General features: G+C 27.7%; 1 protein-coding gene across 2 annotated transcripts; it reads right to left on the bottom strand.

The window, feature by feature from the left end:
- Window positions 1–12,416: 12,416 nt before the first annotated feature.
- LOC112282644 (cleavage and polyadenylation specificity factor subunit 3-I) lies at window positions 12,417–16,526 on the bottom strand. Of its 2 annotated transcripts, XM_024520550.3 has the most exons (8): window positions 16,289–16,526; window positions 15,943–16,103; window positions 15,591–15,688; window positions 15,102–15,147; window positions 14,820–14,969; window positions 14,316–14,603; window positions 14,015–14,212; window positions 12,417–13,628 (listed from the first exon to the last, which is right to left on the bottom strand). In XM_024520550.3, exons 2-8 carry the CDS (start codon window positions 16,072–16,074, stop codon window positions 12,492–12,494), a joined length of 2,049 nt encoding a protein of 682 aa, XP_024376318.1. In that variant the 5' UTR covers window positions 16,075–16,103; window positions 16,289–16,526; the 3' UTR covers window positions 12,417–12,491. The 2 variants fall into 2 exon arrangements, with proteins under 2 accessions (XP_024376318.1, XP_024376319.1); XM_024520551.3 differs by lacking the exons at window positions 15,102–15,147; window positions 15,943–16,103; window positions 16,289–16,526 and adding an exon at window positions 15,221–15,266 and having other exon boundaries at window positions 15,591–15,684.
- Window positions 16,527–18,823: the final 2,297 nt, after the last annotated feature.

Genomic DNA, 18,823 nt, shown 5'->3' on the forward strand with positions numbered 1-18,823 from the left:
TGTTGCCTTCCTAAAAATAACAAATCTATCCATAGTTGGCTATAAAACCTCAAGACTATAAAATTATTAATATATATTCTAATAACAAACTAATATTTGCTACATTAATTATATTTTGTGATGCTTTGTTAATATTTAATTCATCAATATGATTCTATAAGAAATACTAAAGAACAATAAAAAAAACTAGCTAATTAAATGTGATTAAATAGAAATCAAGGAATTGCCTAATAGTAGTATGGTTTGTAGTTCTATTAAAATACACAATAAAGTTGTACTAATATATAGAAAGAAAAAAAAAATGAAACTATAACCACACCAACATTTTATTATTTATACTTATATACATATTTATTTCTAAGTTTTAATTTACTTTTAGTTTAAGGTACTATGATCAAGTTGTTTTGTACAACACCAACTCTTCTAACTTCTTCTATTATTTCATCCTATTAATACTATTATTTAGTTAAAAATCTATTATAATCAACTACTAAAGAGATATGATGGGCATAGCCAATATTACAAAGTAAGTTCATTCTGTTTTGCTCCTAAAACATCTTTATGAAAAAAAAATTTATTATAAATAATAATTCTATATAATATGTTTCAAAATTTAAAATTAACTTTGTAAGAACTTCACTTGAAGCTCACATAGCTCTTCAACTAATAGAAAAGTATGATTATCTTTTAATTTATTTTTCTAGTTTATCTCTTATTTTTATTATATATATAATTTTGATAACTTAAAAATATATTCAACTTAATTTAGAAAAAATCATTTGGTAAAAAATCAAATTGTGATATAATTATTTTCAAGCTTGTATTTATAATAAATATTTGAATGCATTTTATGAAATCATTTTATAAATGAATTTCTAAAATAAATATATAATTTTAAATAGATAAGAATAAAGATAAATTTACAACTATTATTTGGATATATAATAAAACATGGTATGTACAAAAACATGATTTGACAACAAACTTTTAGATTTTATATTTTTACTAATGTAGTTTAAATTGAAATGAGTATTGAAATCTTATATAGTAAAATTATTTAAGATCTTATAATACATAAGCTATAGTAACAAATATAAGAATAATTTTAAAACAATTGACTAGTAAAATATTGACATTAAAAGTTGTAACAACCTTCAACAAAAGATTACAAGGAGAAGAATTTTAAAAATATAAATAAACAAATAAGATGTATATCAAAGAGAGATGACAAAAAAATGAAAAAATAGATGTATGTAAGAAGAAATAAGAATTGATATTATTGAAGACAAGTAGACTAGAGTTTCTAAACATAAGATTAAGAATAACAGTAAGTACAACTCATGGCCAACTTGTTGGCTAAGTTTTTAATCTATTAATCACTTGTAAATACTTCTAAAGTCAAATCCACATCTGTAAAGCTTTTGAAAAGCTTTTCTATAAGATAGTATCAAATTTACTTATTTTTACTTATTTCTAAAAAATTCTTTTTATTTTATTGATTACTAGTGTGGTTATGTCCATGACATTACTCCTTTTTCTATAATCAAGATCTTTGAGGAGCGCTAATGACATATTAAAGAAGTCAAAGAAATAGCAAATTCTATCTGCTATATATATTTATGTACATAGATTTTTCTATGGAGATTGTTAATAGGTCCTTTCAACTATCAATAATGTTTTATACTATAGCAAAAGAACCACCTTACTATTTAATAATTGTTAAGGCTTATATAAGTTCTTTTAAATAAAATATTTGTAACAACATCTAATAGGAATCTATTTTTAATAATATTACCAAATATTGAATCCTTTTCTAGGTCATAATTGTATTTTAATAAAACATGTTGTATTTCACCATCTAATATAAAAATATGTTATTTTTGTAGATCTTCATCTCTATTATATTATTTTAAAAGTTATAACATTCTTAATAGCTTTTTTAATAATTCAATAAATAACAATTTATAAGTAGAATCTATTGGTTTTTTATTTTCCATCTTTTATAATGATAAATACATAAAAATTATAAATAAGAATATGAAATAGAGTACAATCTTTATTAAATCTGATTTTCTTTATAGCAAATAATTTCTTGCTTCTTCATCTTGGTTGTAATGAAGGTTAATAATAAGCATCAATCTTCCTTGTTGCATTTGCAAGATTCTTAAATGATATCCATACACATTTATTAATGGTATATTTGAACTAATGTAGAAGATGTTCTAATCACCTCTTCCACCTTAAACTCTTTGTTGTTATCCACTTCTATAAAAAAAAGTGGTGTTTGTTTGTTTGTTTTGTTTTGTTTTGTTTTGTTTTTTTTTTTTTTTTTTTTTTTTTGTATAACGACTATCTTATAAGGTTAAGAAGACATATATAAAATATATGATGGATCTTTATAAACTTGGATATGTATAATTGTTTTGCATTTGGATTTGATCTATTCACAAATACAAATTGGTTCAATCCTATGGTAATCTAACTTGTTATTAGAACAAATAGTCTTAATAATGTAATAAATTAATCATACCTTTATATCAATGTAGAATTGAGCTTTTTCCTTGTAATAGATATTTATGTTGATTATTTATTATTCTTGAGCTTTACTTAATTGTACCTTTGTTGTTGTATGTAATTCTAATAAAAAAATTGTCAAATTGCTTGTTATATGATTATTAACTTCTGAAAAATCAAAATATCAAATCATATATAATAACTATAATTAGCATAGAAAGGTGATAGTAGAATAGAAGAGTATATTGTGTTATTATAAGAAAACCTTGTCAATGACAAAAGAATTGTCCAATCATCTTGATGGTAGTTAATGGTACATCTTACATACTATTCCAATACTTCATTTACTTGTTTTGTTTATTATTAATTTGAAAATAGAAGGCCAAAGATTTTTTTATATCCTCATTTAACATCTTAAAAAGAACTTTCTATAATCTACATAAAAATTAAGTCCTTCTATATGATATAGTATTTGTTTTCAATCCATAATAGCAATAAGTTTAATTGAGGAAAAATCTCTTTTTTTCTTAATTTGAGATAGTTTTTTATATATATTACAAAATATGCTAATTTAGTGAAGTAATCTATTATTATAAATATAAAATTATAAGAGCTTGTGATTAAAAGATTTGTTATAAAATCCATAAAAATATATGACAATGGTTTTTTTAATATAAGTATTGGTTGAAAAAATCTATAAGGTTAACAATGGCGAAATTTTGATATTGAATAAATATCAAATAATTGTTCAAAGTCTTTAATTACCTTCTACATTTGAAGCTACCAAATTGTTTTTGAGATGAATTTCAATTTCTTGTTGTATCTAAGATATTCTACAGCTAGAAAATCATGACAAGCTTAAAGAACACATAATTATGTTTCATCTTTTGGAACATATAAATATTCTTTAAAATAAAGAATATTTTCTTGATTTAAACCTAGAAATATCATGAGATTTTAGAGAATTAGTCATAATATTATAAACAAGAAGATCTAAGGACATATTTGATTGAATTCAATCAAAAACTTATTAAATCAATAACCAATACTGATTTTAATGCTTAGAAATGAAATTGCTTTAGCTTCCAAAGAATACTTTGTTATTGATCAAAAGAATTTTTTTCTTTTAATGTAAGATATGAATATCTAAAAATGACATCTATCATCTTTTATTTTATTTTATTTTATTTATTAAATAATATTAAGTATAAATATTCATAAAAATATGTTTCTACAGATTTGACAGCCATTCAAAATATGTATTGACATAGAATACTTGAAATTCTTGTGAATTATTCAGATAAGTTTTATACTAAAAACCACCTTCCAAATAATAGTATTATTCTTAAAATAAATCCATAATTTTATACAGTTCTTTATTGTAGATCTTATAACTGATTTTAATTTCTAAAAATATTTTCAAAACAAATTAGAGAGTGAAGTTTTTTATCTTTTTCTTTTTATCACAAAATTGCACTTAAGATAAAGTTCAATACATTTTTTTCATAAAATTTGCTTCAAAAGAAGTCAATACAATGCAAAATTAGTGCTCTTATAATAGCTATCTTTAAAGCTTCAAAAGTTGCTTTGATTTCTTATTTTGACTCAAATTCGTTTTTACAAGTCTAATGTGTAAGTTTCAAGGATAAGAACTTAATAAAAGAAAATAAACGAGTGAATTTTTTTTCAAAGAAAGATACAAAAATAGAAATAAGAAAGTATGTATATTAAAAAAAAAAAAAAAACTAAATTAGCTATTGCCAAAAGACAAGAAAATTAGAGACTTTTAAAAGTAGACTAGAAGCAAGAAATGAATTGACTAGAGTGAAGAAGGCTTCATTCTTTCCCCCATACATACTATCTAATTAAGAGCTAAGTAATGACATTCTATAGTACCTTTGACATGTGTTCAATTTGCAAGACATATATCTTAACTTGGAAGACAAGTTCCATATACATGTACCACATGGTTAGCTTGTACCACAAGCTACCAATACAAACAACAAGTGACTAACTTGTTGGCCAACTGTTCAATCTATCAATCACCTTTATATCCGTACAAAGAATAAATTGCATCTTTGAAGCTTCTAAAAAGCTTCTCCATAAGATATTATCAAATTTATTTATTATTAACTACTTCTATCTATTCATATTATCTAAGTAACTATTAATATAAATATGTATATCTTTAACAATAAGTAGAAGTATAACTTGATAGAATTTTTTAATAAAAATCTAATAATATTTAATAGTTCATAAAAGATATTGGATTTCTTTTATTATTCATGAAAACTTCAAATCCATGATATTCTAAAATTTCTTAATATCCCTCATTATATCATTGTTTAAAATGATGTATCTTAAAAAATCAACTTGAATTGTATAAAATATATTATTTTTTATTTTTTATTTTTTATTTTTTTAATACATGTCAAATATAAAGTTTGTGATCTATTATGTTTTTAGAATAAGTTAAAATATTATTTAAATAAAAAATAATAAAATCATCTATAATTTTTTTTAAAATATCATTTATTATATATTGAAATGTAACTAGCGTATTTGTGAGTCCAAAAGACATGATATTATATTCAAAATATCTATACTTAATGTAGAACAAAATCATCTATTCATCTCTTTTCTTACTCAATATCAAGTTGTATGCTTTTAATAGATTTTATTTTATATCAATGATTGTGTGATTTAATTGTTCAAAAAATATTGAAATTAAAGATAGATGGTATTTATTTTTTATAATAATATTTTTGAAACTTTAATAATCTATACATACTTATAGTAATTTGTAATTTTTTTCACAAACATGATAAGTAATCTTGTTAGAAGTTTTGAATGGCATATAAAGAAGTTCTTAGTTATATATTATTAATGTAAAGCCGATTCATTTTTTGATAAGTTATAAATTGATTCAAATGGTTATTATGTTCTTTCTTAAAGATTAATTGAGCATTCATAAAGATAATATTTAAAAAAATTATGTGCATTTCTCTTCTAAAAAATATCTTAATAATCTTTATATTAAATTTGAATGCCTACAGAAGTCTTACTACTATTAAAAATAGATGTAGTAAAATAAATAAAATTTGACCTTTATTTTGGAGCATGCTTAAATTCTCTTACACCTATAAATATGGATTTGGTTCCACAAGACTTATGATTTTCTATTTAATTAGTAAAAGTATTGATGATGCTTTAAAAAAAATCAAGGTAACAAGAAATTTAATATATCAGAGCCACAATAAATCTAAAATAATAAAATAAAATATAGATATAATATTATAAATTATTACTATACTAAAATGACTATTTTTTGTAACTTTTTCAATAATAGTATTATAATTAAGATCTCTAGAAGAAAAAAAATAAAAATCTATGATTTCAATATGTATATGCTTAATTTTTTTAATAAAAATTTTAATGTCTTTTAACAAAGTCTTCATCTAGAAAAAATAAGTTGAGGCTCTTAAATCTAACAAGGTAGTAATTTTGCAATTTTTTGGTCTTAAACCAAAATCTATTGTAAAATAGAGTGAAGGTTTTTAGGAGATAATACGACTTAGTTAGATGTTGCACAAGATTCTAACTACACTATTTTTATTAGATAGTTTATTTTTAAAAAATTATTTACGTTAATAATAATATTCTTTATTTTTTTCTTGTATTATTTTTTTAGAAAATATTAAACATCATGCATAGTCTTTCTATAATATAAGCACAATCTTTCTTGTTGACATTCAATCTTTTCTTACTTAATGATTGGTTTAAACTGTAGTGCATCTATATACATGTCTTCTACTTTTAAATGAATGTATTGAAAAGAATTTAGTATTGCAATTGAATTTTAAAAATATTGATGCATACTTTAGTAATTTTGAAATCAAAATTTTAAAAGTAACTTATTATACTTCATTGTAAAATCAATTGTTGAAAAATGTATTATTTGAAAATCAAGTAAGTAAAATTATATGTATATATATATATATATATATATATATATCAAATTTTAATTTATAAAAAAATTCATTAATAAATTCAATATCATTTTATTTAATATAAATTATAAGTTATTAGAATTATTTAATATAATTATAATTATATTAAATAATTTATTTAATAAAAAATACAAATCTTATTGATTGTAATATAAATTATATTGTATTTTATATAAATGGATCAATTTTTTTTAATAAAGCCTCTAAATTATCAAATATTAGATGATATTGCCTAAAAAAAGATAAAAACTATGACAATGTAAAACTAAAAATAAATGCTTTAATAAACTAAACTTGTGATTTAAAAATTGGATAATATATTAATACTCAATTGATAAATCTTTGAAACTTTAATTTTGAACAATCAAAATTTTCCAAAAAAATAACTCTTAATTTTATAATACTTGTGATATTACTTGAAGAATATTCTATTATAAGAAAATAAATATAATTTTATTTAGATATTTAAGCAGCTCTAATCATCTCTATATCTTCACTTCTTACAAAATTTATTGTTCCTTATAGAGATGAATTGAGTTCATGTATTGCAACCATTAATTCTTTCATTTGCTCTTACATTTGTGCTATTGCATCTTTTATATCAAAAAACATTGTCATAATACTAAAATTGAATTAAAAACGTCTATTATCACTTGGAATAAATAAAAAATAACTTAAATATAATTAAATTTTAAAAAAAATATTAATTTAGAAATAAATAATATATAATTTTGAATATGTTTATATCTTATCAAGAAGAATAAAAATCACCTATTCTTTATAAATTAAAAAAATAATATATTCTTATAAATATATTAAAGATAAGAATTTAAATAATATAAATAAATTATATATATATATATATATATATATATTACAAAGATATGACAAAAATATTTAAAGAAAATATATATTTAAGAAAAAAATAAGAATGATTATTGCCAAAGATAAGAAGACTAGAGATTCTTCAAACAAGGTAAAAAACAAGAAAGGCATTACAAGAATGAGAACAGTTTTACTCTTGCATCCATTTAAAATATCTTAAAAAGAGGTTGTATAAAGACATTGTATAAATTATTCAACATATATCCAACTTATAAGATATGTATCTAATTATCATGGACATAATCAAAATTTATAATTAACTAAATAAGAAGAATTAGATAGAAGTAAATTAAAATAGATAAATTTAATAATAACTTTTAAAAAAGATTCTTATAAGCTTCATAGACACTATCTTGAAAGTTATTGAGCATCCACTAAGCATAGAACTTTCTATTATGATAGTTATTAATGCCTTTGTGGATCCACTTCAACAAATTATCAATTCTACGTGATACTCCTTTCTTATATGAATTGATTTATTCAACTTTGATGTCATGTAGTTCACTTTTTTTTTATCTTCTATCTATAAAATTCTAATATTAAGTGAGAAACAAGCCTTTAAAGTTGTTGCTTCAAATATATAAGCTCCTTAGACCTTCTTTACTTCAACATTCTCAACTCCTTGATTTGGTTAGTTCTTTGCATGAACAATTACACAAAAGTACCTTATCTTATCTTCAAAAATACTTCAAATGACCCTCTTTAATAATAATTTTAATTAAAAAATATAGCTTAAGAATAAAAATATAATTTTTTTTATTTTTTATAAACTCAAAGCAAAAGATATAATTATTAAAATTAGTACATTTCTTAACTTTTCTTAGTAATCTTAACACCTTTAAACCTTTTAAGCACTTAAAAATACTTAAAAGACATCCTCAAATATTCAACTTAATACCAATATAAATTCCTCACTGCTAAATTTTAAGCTTATTTAACTACTCTCAAGCACAAGAATTCACCAATGAAAGCCATCATATATCGAGCCATCATAAAAAGTCTCTATAAAGTTGGTCCAATGAAAAGCCACCACATGGTTGAACAAAATTTGTTCTTGTTTGTTCCAATAAAAAGCTGCTACTTAGTCAAACAAAAAATTTGTTTCATTCAATTCAATGAAAAGCTACTACTTGGTCACACAAAGATCCTACCTCATTTAGTCCAATAGTTATTCCATACTTAGTTGAACAAGGATTTCTCCACTTTTAGTTCAATAATTAATCCAAAATTAGTCAAAAAAAGACTCTTCTTTAGTTGTTTCAATAACAAGCCTCTATTTTTATACTTCCACCTTTCAACCTAATTATAAACTAATATTTATCTTAATTTAATCAACCAAGTCTTTTCAAATGCCAATCTAATCACTATTTAAACCATATTTTAACCAATAGTAATAACATAACAACTAAATAAACATTATACTAATATCAATCCAACTATAAACTTAAGCTAATAATAAATAAATATAATTATATAAATTTTAATAATAAAGAGGTCTACAATAATAAAAATTTAATTTTATATGTATTTGTAGGTGATTAGTAGGTTGAAAATTTAATCAATAAGCTGGCTATATATTGCATATGTAAGAAACTTTTCTTTTAAGTAAAACATGTATCTTATAAGTTAGAAACATGTTAGTGGTCCTATAGAATATTATCATGTAGTTCCTAGTTAGTTAATATATATAAAGATAAGAGTGAAGCTTTTTTTTCTTTTTTCAATATCTTTCTTATTCTTAGTCTTATTTCAAGAGTCTAATTTTTTTGTCTTTGATAGTAAAAAATAAATTTGATAATATCTTATAGAAAAGCTTTTGAGAGGCTACATAGATACAAATTTGACTTTATACATGTTTATGGGTGATTGATAAGTCAAAAACCAAGCCAATAAATTGGCTACATTTTACACATATTGACAAATTGTAGTACAAGTTGGCCTCGTGATGTACATAATAGAAACTTGTCTTGCAAGTTAGACATGGATATCTATTAGAAACATCTATATTTATTTTGATAATTACCTAGATAATATAAAAAAATATAAGTATGTTAAAATACATAAATTTGATAATATCTTATAAAAAAGCTTCTTAAATGCTTTTTAGACATGGCTTTGTTTTTATACATGTTTATAGGTGATTGATAGATTGAAAATTTTAGCTAATAAATTTGCTATGTATCACACATATCAGTGACTTATGGTACAAATTAAATATGTGGTGCATATTTAAGAAGCTTGTCTTGCAAGTTAGACATGTGTCTTGTGAGTTGAACACATATTAGAGATTCTATAGAACATCGCTACGTAGCTCCTAGTTAGATAGTATATATAGAGTCAAGAGTGAAGCCTTCTTCAATCTTGTCAATTCGTTTCTTATTTTTAATCTAGTTTTTCAATGATCTCTAATTTTTTTATCTTTTGGTAATATTCATTTTAGTTTTTTCTTAAATATACATATTTAATTATTTTATTTTTTCATATTTCTTTGAAAAATGTATCACTTGTTTATTTTCATTCATTGAATTCTTATCTTTGACACTCTTGTAAGTTAAACACATATTGGAGGTCATTTAAAATATTATTACATAACTTCTATTTTGATATTATATATAGAGGCAAGAGTGAGGCCTTTCTTATTCTTAACAATATCTTTTTTATTCTTAATCTTATTTCAAAAGTCTTTAATTTTTATGTCTTTTATAGTAGCCATTTTAATTTTAAAATTTTATTATGTTTAAATAAATATCTATTCTTTTCTAGTGATATAAGAGTGCATTGATTCTTTGATTTCTTGTGAATCTTGTCCTTGATACATGTTCATCTTTATCTTCAAACAAAAAAATACCATTAAAAAAAAAATCTTAATATAATGAATTATGTGCCCTACCTTGACATCATACATCATAAGTACCTTACATTGCAAATACATATAATCTCTCTTAGAGAATCACCACAATTGAAGTCAATAAGCTCTATTACAAATGCTAGTATATTATAAAGTGTCTCAATATTAAGCAATGGATAATTGACTTCTATCTATATAATAATTAATAAGGACTATATTATGTCAAAGTTGTCTGCTTTCTAAAGTTGTAATCCATCATAATCTACTACAACATTAAGTTTCAATTACAATGATTGTCATAAGAAATCCCTACTTTCATAAACCATGCTTGAAAATTTGAATAACTCAATTAGTCAAGTCATTCACCACAATTGAAGTTAGTAAGCTCTATTACAAATGCTAGTATATTATAAAGTGTCTCAATATTAAGCAATGGATTTTTAACATCTCAAGATGATTTTTAGAGATGTTGCAATAATCTATCAAAGCTTTAATATACAAAGTTTTAAAAGTTCCTTAGAATTCTTTCACTTGATTTGTTAATACTTTAGAACATGCTCCAAAATGTATCAATACATAGTCATAAAAAGCCATAGTTATTAACTTTAAAGACTTTTGTAGCAAAGCCATAGATTCAATTTACTTGCTAAAATGGTCCAACATTACCAATACATATTTATCTACATGTGGGATGACAATAAGTAGTCCAACAAAGTCCAAAGATCAATAGTAGCTCAAATCTATAATAGACAAAGGGCTCAATTAAGGTAATAAAGTGTTAAAACTTGACTTGACTTGACTTGATTACATACTTCTCATCAAAAAACTAATGTAGCAACTTGTTCATACATGCCAATCTACCAATATTGATTGTATAATATAGAATATCTCAAGCATATCCCAAAATTTCTAAGTTCATGTACTTAATGCACCAAGGAGGTTCTTTGGTTTGGCTTTAGAACTATGTACACATCTTCATTAAATCACATCAAAAATAACAAATTATTCTTCATTGCAGCAAAAAGCCACATGGTACTTAATGCATCTCCAATGCAAGATAATACCATTGTCTTGGAAGAATCACACATTAAGGTATAATGATGTGGGACATGACATGGATAAAGGCTAAGATCACCCTCTTATGTGAGGAAGTTAGAATGATCTCTGCATATAGGAAGTAGTCCACATCAAAATGAGAAGTTCAACCTCAAAAACTAGTATGCAAAATGTTAAATATTGATGCACGACAATACCTTAGTTTAAGCACAAAAAATTGTCAGAACTAGTGTAGTTAGGAAGAAATTAGTATCTAAAAAAACCTTCAAATAAAAAAGTAATATTCATGCTAATTTGGTTTTTGATGCATAGAGTTAATTTTGCATGATTGTTAAAATACATGATAATTAGGTATTTTAAGTTTTAGACCTATATTGTTTCAAAATTTATTGATCAAATTCAACTAACTATCAGAGAGCAAGAAATACAACCATTGAAGTGTCATTCTACACATTACATTAATAAAATAAAATTACAATAAAATAAAAGTGCATTTCTTGGAGACTGTCACTCAGCTTTGAAAGTCATATTTAAAAAATGCATTGAGTGATAAATAATTAAAATAAAATTACAATGCAATTATCATAATTTAGGTTTAAAGCAAGTCCTTGACTGAGGCAAAGAAGATAAGACCCTGTGATTGTCAATGTACACTTTCCTACATGGTACATGTGTTTATTATCTCCTTCGCCTCAGCCGAGGACATCTTAAATTAAAGATGAAGTGGCAAGGGCATCCTCTCAAAATCCTAATAATCAAGGGCAAATAAAGTGCGCTCTCCAAGAACAAATTGAAATCAAGGGCATATTACTGGTTCTAGCTAAGACTGCAGTAGTGGGTTAGGTCACAGAACAAGGTGAGAAGCATAAAAATAATTTAGTGAAATTTAAAAGCCAAAGTCTAATATGTTGACAAATTCATTTGTAAATGGACCTAATCTTGAATTTTGAAATTGGAAATAAGTAATTGGTCTTTTTAGACAAATTGACCTCTTTGCATAGTTGAAAAGTCTAAACAATTAAAATTGCAAGTGCTTTAAGTTTTCAACTACAAAATTCCCCATTGTGAAAGTTTACGAACCAGAAAGATGACTAGTCAGCAAAGTCCAAAATAATGGCCCCCAGTGTTGCACAATGTAGTAACACCCCAAAGTGATGAAAGCAACGCAAGGGACATATTTAAGCATCTAGAGGATACAGAGCCGTTTGTATTCTGCGAAGGGCGACCTTGATACGATCTTTGAGGTTCTCATCCTTACACTCGATGCCTCTTTTCACGTGATCAATGGTTGCTTCAATGCCATCAACATTCACAGTTAAACTTTGATGCTCCTCATCTAGTGTCACGTCTCCAAACAATGAAACTAAGAGCGAGTGGACTATCTTAATCTCCTCTTTCTCTAATCGGGCTTCTTTAGCCCGTCCACCTCCTACTGCAAACATGGACTGCGAATCCAACTTCAAAATCATCGCCACCACGGAATCGGCTACCATATCACTAATGGGGTCCGAGACCCACTGTAGAATCACGTAATCAGCTCCCTCGTGAGTTACCGTGAGATTTCCATGCACTTTCAAAGTTGGACTATCTGCCTTCGTTACAACCTCCACTTGTTCATACATTTGCTGGAGCCGGTGTCGGAGCACGGTGAAAGTGCCCTTGTAAGGAACCGATTGCCGTTGCATAACACTGCCCGTGGAAAGTTGGGTGAAGCTGTGCAAGTCATCTGGCGCCATCAGCTGATAGGTAAAGCCTTTCCGCACCAGAAGCCCACTCACAATGTCGCCTTCTTTTGCTGACTTCTCTGCAAGACGGCCCACTGCCTTGGCAATTTTCTCCCCCTTAAAGAACATCTCCACGGTTTGACAGTTCTTTGGTGACAGAATTTTCACGTTCTGCTCTGCAAATTGCGTGATCAGCTTCGCTTTCAGGCGACCCATTTCGTTGGCCTCTCCGTGGACTAGAATGATGTTCGGAGGTCTCAGCTCATGCAAAAACGCATTTGTCTGGGTGAAATCTGCGTGAGCAGAAAATGATATGTAATGTACGCGCATGTTCAGAGGCACCACCAAACCACTGAGAAGAGTCACCTCCTTGGGCTCATTCATGATTGCCTTTGCGAGAGTTCCCTCAACCACGTAACCGGGAATGATGCAAGAATTCTTCTTGTCTTGGCACCAGATGTCAAAAAGCTGTCTTGAGAGCCCGCTCTGAAGACCTCCAGGAGACGCCATCACAACAGCAGGGCCGATGTCATCGAATCCGTCAATGTTCTTCAGCGGCTGAATGTGCTTGAAGTCGAAGGGGTTCGAGACCTGCTCTTGAACAAGTCAAATGAAAACCAATTCCAGCGAGCGACATATGCATGAATTTACCAAAAAATAGTTCAGGTAGTTGATAGCATGACGACCCGAAGCGTGAGTGAAATGAAAGATGAGCAAGACAAGATTGAAAAAAAAGTAAAGATCACCGAATTGAATCGAACACATGATGAAACCACTACGACACCGTGCGCTGTACTTATCAAAAAAAGACCAAGAAACCAACTGTTCGCCTCACAGTGCCGGCTTATGAATGTTGTGAACCCTGTTGACGTGATGTTAATGACATATTGTTTACAACAGGATGCCTCGTTTATACCTCGAAAGATTTACCTCATAGGTGAAATGGAGGGCAGAATATTAAAGAGGTGAAACCGCACCTCAAATTGCTTCTGGATACGATCGTTCATAGCATTAATGTACGTTTGATATACTGCCATACATTTCTTCGCAAGAGGGGAGGCATAATAGATAGGTATGTGTTGAAGCTCAGGATGCGCCTCCCAATATTCATCAAGAATTAAAAGCAGTTCTTGAGCTCGTCCCAAGGCGAAGGCAGGAATAAGGACCTTCCCGCCCTGTTCAAAAACCATCCAGTGGGTTAACCACAAATCATTCGAGAACAACAGAGGTATTGACCAAAAGGAGATTAAGATAAGTGCTTCAAAACCCATTCTGTACCTGACTAACAGTTTGAGCAACGGTATCAGTGAACCTCCTTTCTCGCATGATTCGTGGCTGGTGAATTTGCACACCGTATGTTGATTCAATAATGCACACGTCTGGTGAAAAGTGTGGCATTTCAGCAGCACGGAGATGGCGATCCTCCTCACATGAATAATCCCCGGTATACAGCACTCGCATGCCAGCTATGTCTACCATGAACATGGCTGCACCCAATACATGGCCTGCTGTATAACACCAGAATCGAATCCCATTGACTTCCATAGTTTGATGAAAATCAATCACCTGTCATCACCAACATAGGGTTATACAACCGCTTAATTGCAAACACGATGCCGCTGTTTTAGGAAGTACATATCAATAATCTAGTAAATAACCTCATCATATAGACAAGGTAAACCCATGGAAACCTAGATATCCAAGAAAGCCTCTATTTCGGCAGAATATGACAGCTCGCTGGGCATGCACAAGGCAATGCACCAGCGTCAGAACATCACCAACCTCAATTTTCTCCATCGTCCGTGCAATATCATGTTCATCGTACAGCATGTCATCCACTGACACTTTACTGATTTTGACAAAATCGGATAGAAGAAGCTTGTATATGGCTTTAGTGGCGTGTGTCATGAATACTCTCCCTTTAAAATTTGTCTGTCATCCATGAAACCATGAACACTGAGATTCAGAAGGACTGTATTGGGTCAATGAAAGTTATTGTTGGACAGCACTACATCACAATATCATCGTTACAATGGTATAGACTCGCAATACTTGCAGTCTGACCTTCTCCAAGAAATAAGGAAGTGATGCACAATGATCGAGATGAAAGCTGCACAACGCAAGTTTAAAAGACTGTCAAATAATCATAATTGCCAAGAAACTGCAACCACAGACATCCGTACCAGAGTTACTGCCACGTCTCAGATTCATGATAACCGTTACCTCCAACTAGAATATGCCCGAACACCAAACAGCACTTGCTCAGTAAATATCAAAACGGTACAAACAAAAACATAGACATTGAAAATCAACACAAACTGTAAATATTTATAGAGTTAAGTAGTCCACAACAACCTCAGAAGGGTCGAGACCATACCACCACGATCACGATCATACAGTTATATTCTAGATTTACATGAAAAGAGAGGACTATTCAATCACAGCATTCTTCCCGCATACACAATAGATTAACATAACTACTAAACCCCAATCCTCGCTGGACGAATTGAATTAATGAAACAAACAGAAGTTGGAAAATTCATAGTAACTCACTGCGTCACGAGTAAAACATCTATGCTGATAGGATCTATCTCATCGAAGTAGGGCAGCGCTGCCATGCCAGAGTAGCCAGGATGGATTCCACAGTCAAACTGCACACGTACAAAAGCGGCATGACACACAGCACTATCTCTGATCGGGAAGCGAACTACAGGTTCCTCTCACTCTAGCAAATCAACTCTACAAAACATTAACCCTATCAAACCTGAATTGGTGGAGGCTCACAAATACTGGTATGCATTTTACATGGATGAGGAAACAAAATAGAAGATTACGGCAGTTAAACACATCTCCTCTAATCCTAAAACTGACTATGAAAGAGAAGGCCTACAATTTGAGTGCGTACCATCACAGTCTTGCCCTTGTAGGTCATATAAACACACGAACGCCCGACTTCATTTCCAGCACCGAGTGGGGTGACCTCCAGCTTGTCCCCTTCCCGTGACACCACTGTAGTAGGATCCTTGCGCTTCGACATGGCGTCCTCACTCACATGCCTCGATCAACCTGCCCATACCACGCAATTCAGAACACAGCAGGTCAAGAACTATAACCACGACTTCGAAAACACGACCCACCTCGAAAAAAACTCAGTTTGCAAAATTTGCAAATCTCTTTTCCAGAATGATTGAATGACAAAGCACGAAACTGATTCGAAAATTCACTCGTGAGCATTGCAACTCGAACAATACCTCCGCCAATGTCGACCCGCAACAGGCTTCTGAACTGCAAAGCAGAGCACGCAGAGTGTGGAAACTGATCCTAGACACTCGCAAAGAGGAAAAATTGGTGCCAAAACCGATGCGCAGCGAAATCCACCTTGCAAAATCTGTCGTGGAAGGTCGTTGAGGAGTTGAATCGGAGGCTGGTGATCGAAGAAAAGTTTCGATGGGTCTCGGGGAAATGGCTCTGCAGCTAAGTCTGCTTCGCGCGGGTCGCACAACCCTCCCGTTGCAGCATTGCACGGGTTTTCTTTGAGGGTCTGACAGTAGACCCCCTACGCTACGACCATCCACGCCGGCTGCCCGAACTTCGATGCCCGAATCATGTGTCTGCCCGAAGCATTGCAGCCCAAATCATCAAATGGATGGAAAAAACGCAATTTGGTAGGTATTGTTGCATTGCAAAGTGGCTTTGCAATATCCCATGTAATTGTGCTCTCTTTCTTTATGGGCTTTTCATATGGGTTGCTTGATTATTTTCTTCTCGTTCAAGAAAAAACAGTTTTTTAAGAATGGGCAGTGTTTGTGGTCATTATTTTGTATTTGGTGTTCTTTCATTTGGTTGTGTTTTTTCGTTATAAATATTTTGCTTGAAATAAAATTTAAGATTGTAATTGGTGTGATGCAAAAAAGAGAAAAGAAAAAAAAAATCAATTTTAGCCTTTTTGCTCATGTGAGCAACTTTACTACAATTTATTGCTCAATTTGACATGTATCACAATTTAATAGATAAGTCTCAATTTTTTATTTTAAATAGTTGAGTATAATTATAAAGAAATCATTAGAACAACAAATTTCTTTGTTAGTGAAATATTTGATAAATTTAATAGCCATACATTATATATATATATATATATATATATATATATATATGTGGATAATTAAGATTATACTATTTTCTTCTAACAAATAAATGAAACAATCTATTGAAACATGTCTTTAAAAAATAAAATTCATATTAAAATAAAATCATTTTAGATTATAATTAAAAACAATTGTTGAATGACAATGCTATAAATGTTTTAGGATGTATTGTTGTAATTTTAAAGCAAAATTCTGTTATGAACATGCCTTTCAAAGTAATTTGTATATATACTATAATAATATTAATTTATAATTTTCATAAGTAATGAAAGAATACAATATTAATTTAAAAAATATATACTGTGGTAGCAGTATAAGTGTTTAAAATATATTATTTCATATTCAATTTTTTAGAAGAAAATTCAAAAAATAATGAATATAAATAAGTAAAAAGTAGTAGTAATATTGGATAAATGAGCATAATAAAATAAACATGTTTAAAATAAACTTGAAGTTCCTAAATTTGAGTATATATATATATGATATTTTTATCAAGAGTTGCAAAGCGGATCTTCACTGTCATCTTTAAAAACATAAAAATAAAGATTATTATTTTTTTGAGACTTAACATTCTACCAATTCTATCCATTTAAAAAATAACTGTTAAGGTAAGATTGGGTATTCTAAAGAAATTTATGAAACAGATAAAGAAGCATATGTTGATAAAAACGAAATGAAAAAATGGTAATAATAATAATAATACAAAAATAAAACTTATTTGAAAAATTGACCTCTTTTTTATATTATTGTCGTATGGGTTATGTTTTTTTTATTGCCTGTTGTGTCAAAAATTGTTGAATAAACTTTTTTGAACTTATTTTATTGAATTATTGATGTAGAAAATTAATTTAAATATTTTATGTGGTATTATTGTACTATTGTATTAGACATGTTTTTATTTCGAACAGTGAGTTGTTTTAATAGATTTTAAACAATGCATCTTTGTTTATGAAAAAAATCAAGTATAATAATAGTTATAAAAAAATTCCAATAAGACACTATTTATTAACATTTATCTTCTTGAAAATCCGAAATGTTTTTATTTATTTATTTATTTATTTAATTCCAAATCTTATTTGAGATGATTATATTATTAGAAACTTTGAACTTATATAATATAACTAAATTCTATGTTGATATTTTATACAAACAACTTTTGTATTGTTCATTATCATTTGAAAGAGATTAATATATATATATATATATATATATATATATACATATTTTCAGGCTAATATATACTGGTTTCACTTTAAACAAATTATTTTTTATATTTACAATATATAACTTCAAAATATTCAATTGAATATCAAATTTATGTGAAACAAATTAAATATAAGGATCACTGATGATTTTTAGTACTATTCTAAATCCTTAACATAGAATTATAAACATAAAATTTTATTTATTTATTTATTGATACTTAGAAATATATGACAAAATTCTCATATTGTTCCAAACACAAACATCCAAATTATATTTTACAAATCTTAAATATAAATATATATATATATCCTTATATTTTTATTTATTATTTATTATTTGTAAAATATTATATAATTAAAGTAATAATACAAAAATTCAATTACATTAAATGCTCTAACATCACTTGAATTTATAGTATTTAAGTAAGAACGTGTT

Source organism: Physcomitrium patens, chromosome 5 (genome assembly GCF_059467195.1).
Source record: "Physcomitrium patens ecotype Gransden chromosome 5, ASM5946719v1, whole genome shotgun sequence".
In the NCBI taxonomy this organism is placed as follows: Eukaryota; Viridiplantae; Streptophyta; class Bryopsida; order Funariales; family Funariaceae; genus Physcomitrium; species Physcomitrium patens.

Excerpts from the sequence above, each read along its gene's own strand:
- LOC112282644 (XM_024520550.3), bottom strand. The coding sequence starts at position 16,074 with ATGTCGAAGCGCAAGGATCCTACTACAGTGGTGTCACGGGAAGGGGAC. Across the intron at positions 14,970-15,101 it reads TTCCTTATTTCTTGGAGAAG|ACAAATTTTAAAGGGAGAGT; the intron begins GTCAGACTGCAA and ends CATGGATGACAG. Across the intron at positions 13,629-14,014 it reads GTATCCAGAAGCAATTTGAG|GTCTCGAACCCCTTCGACTT; the intron begins GTGCGGTTTCAC and ends GTTCAAGAGCAG.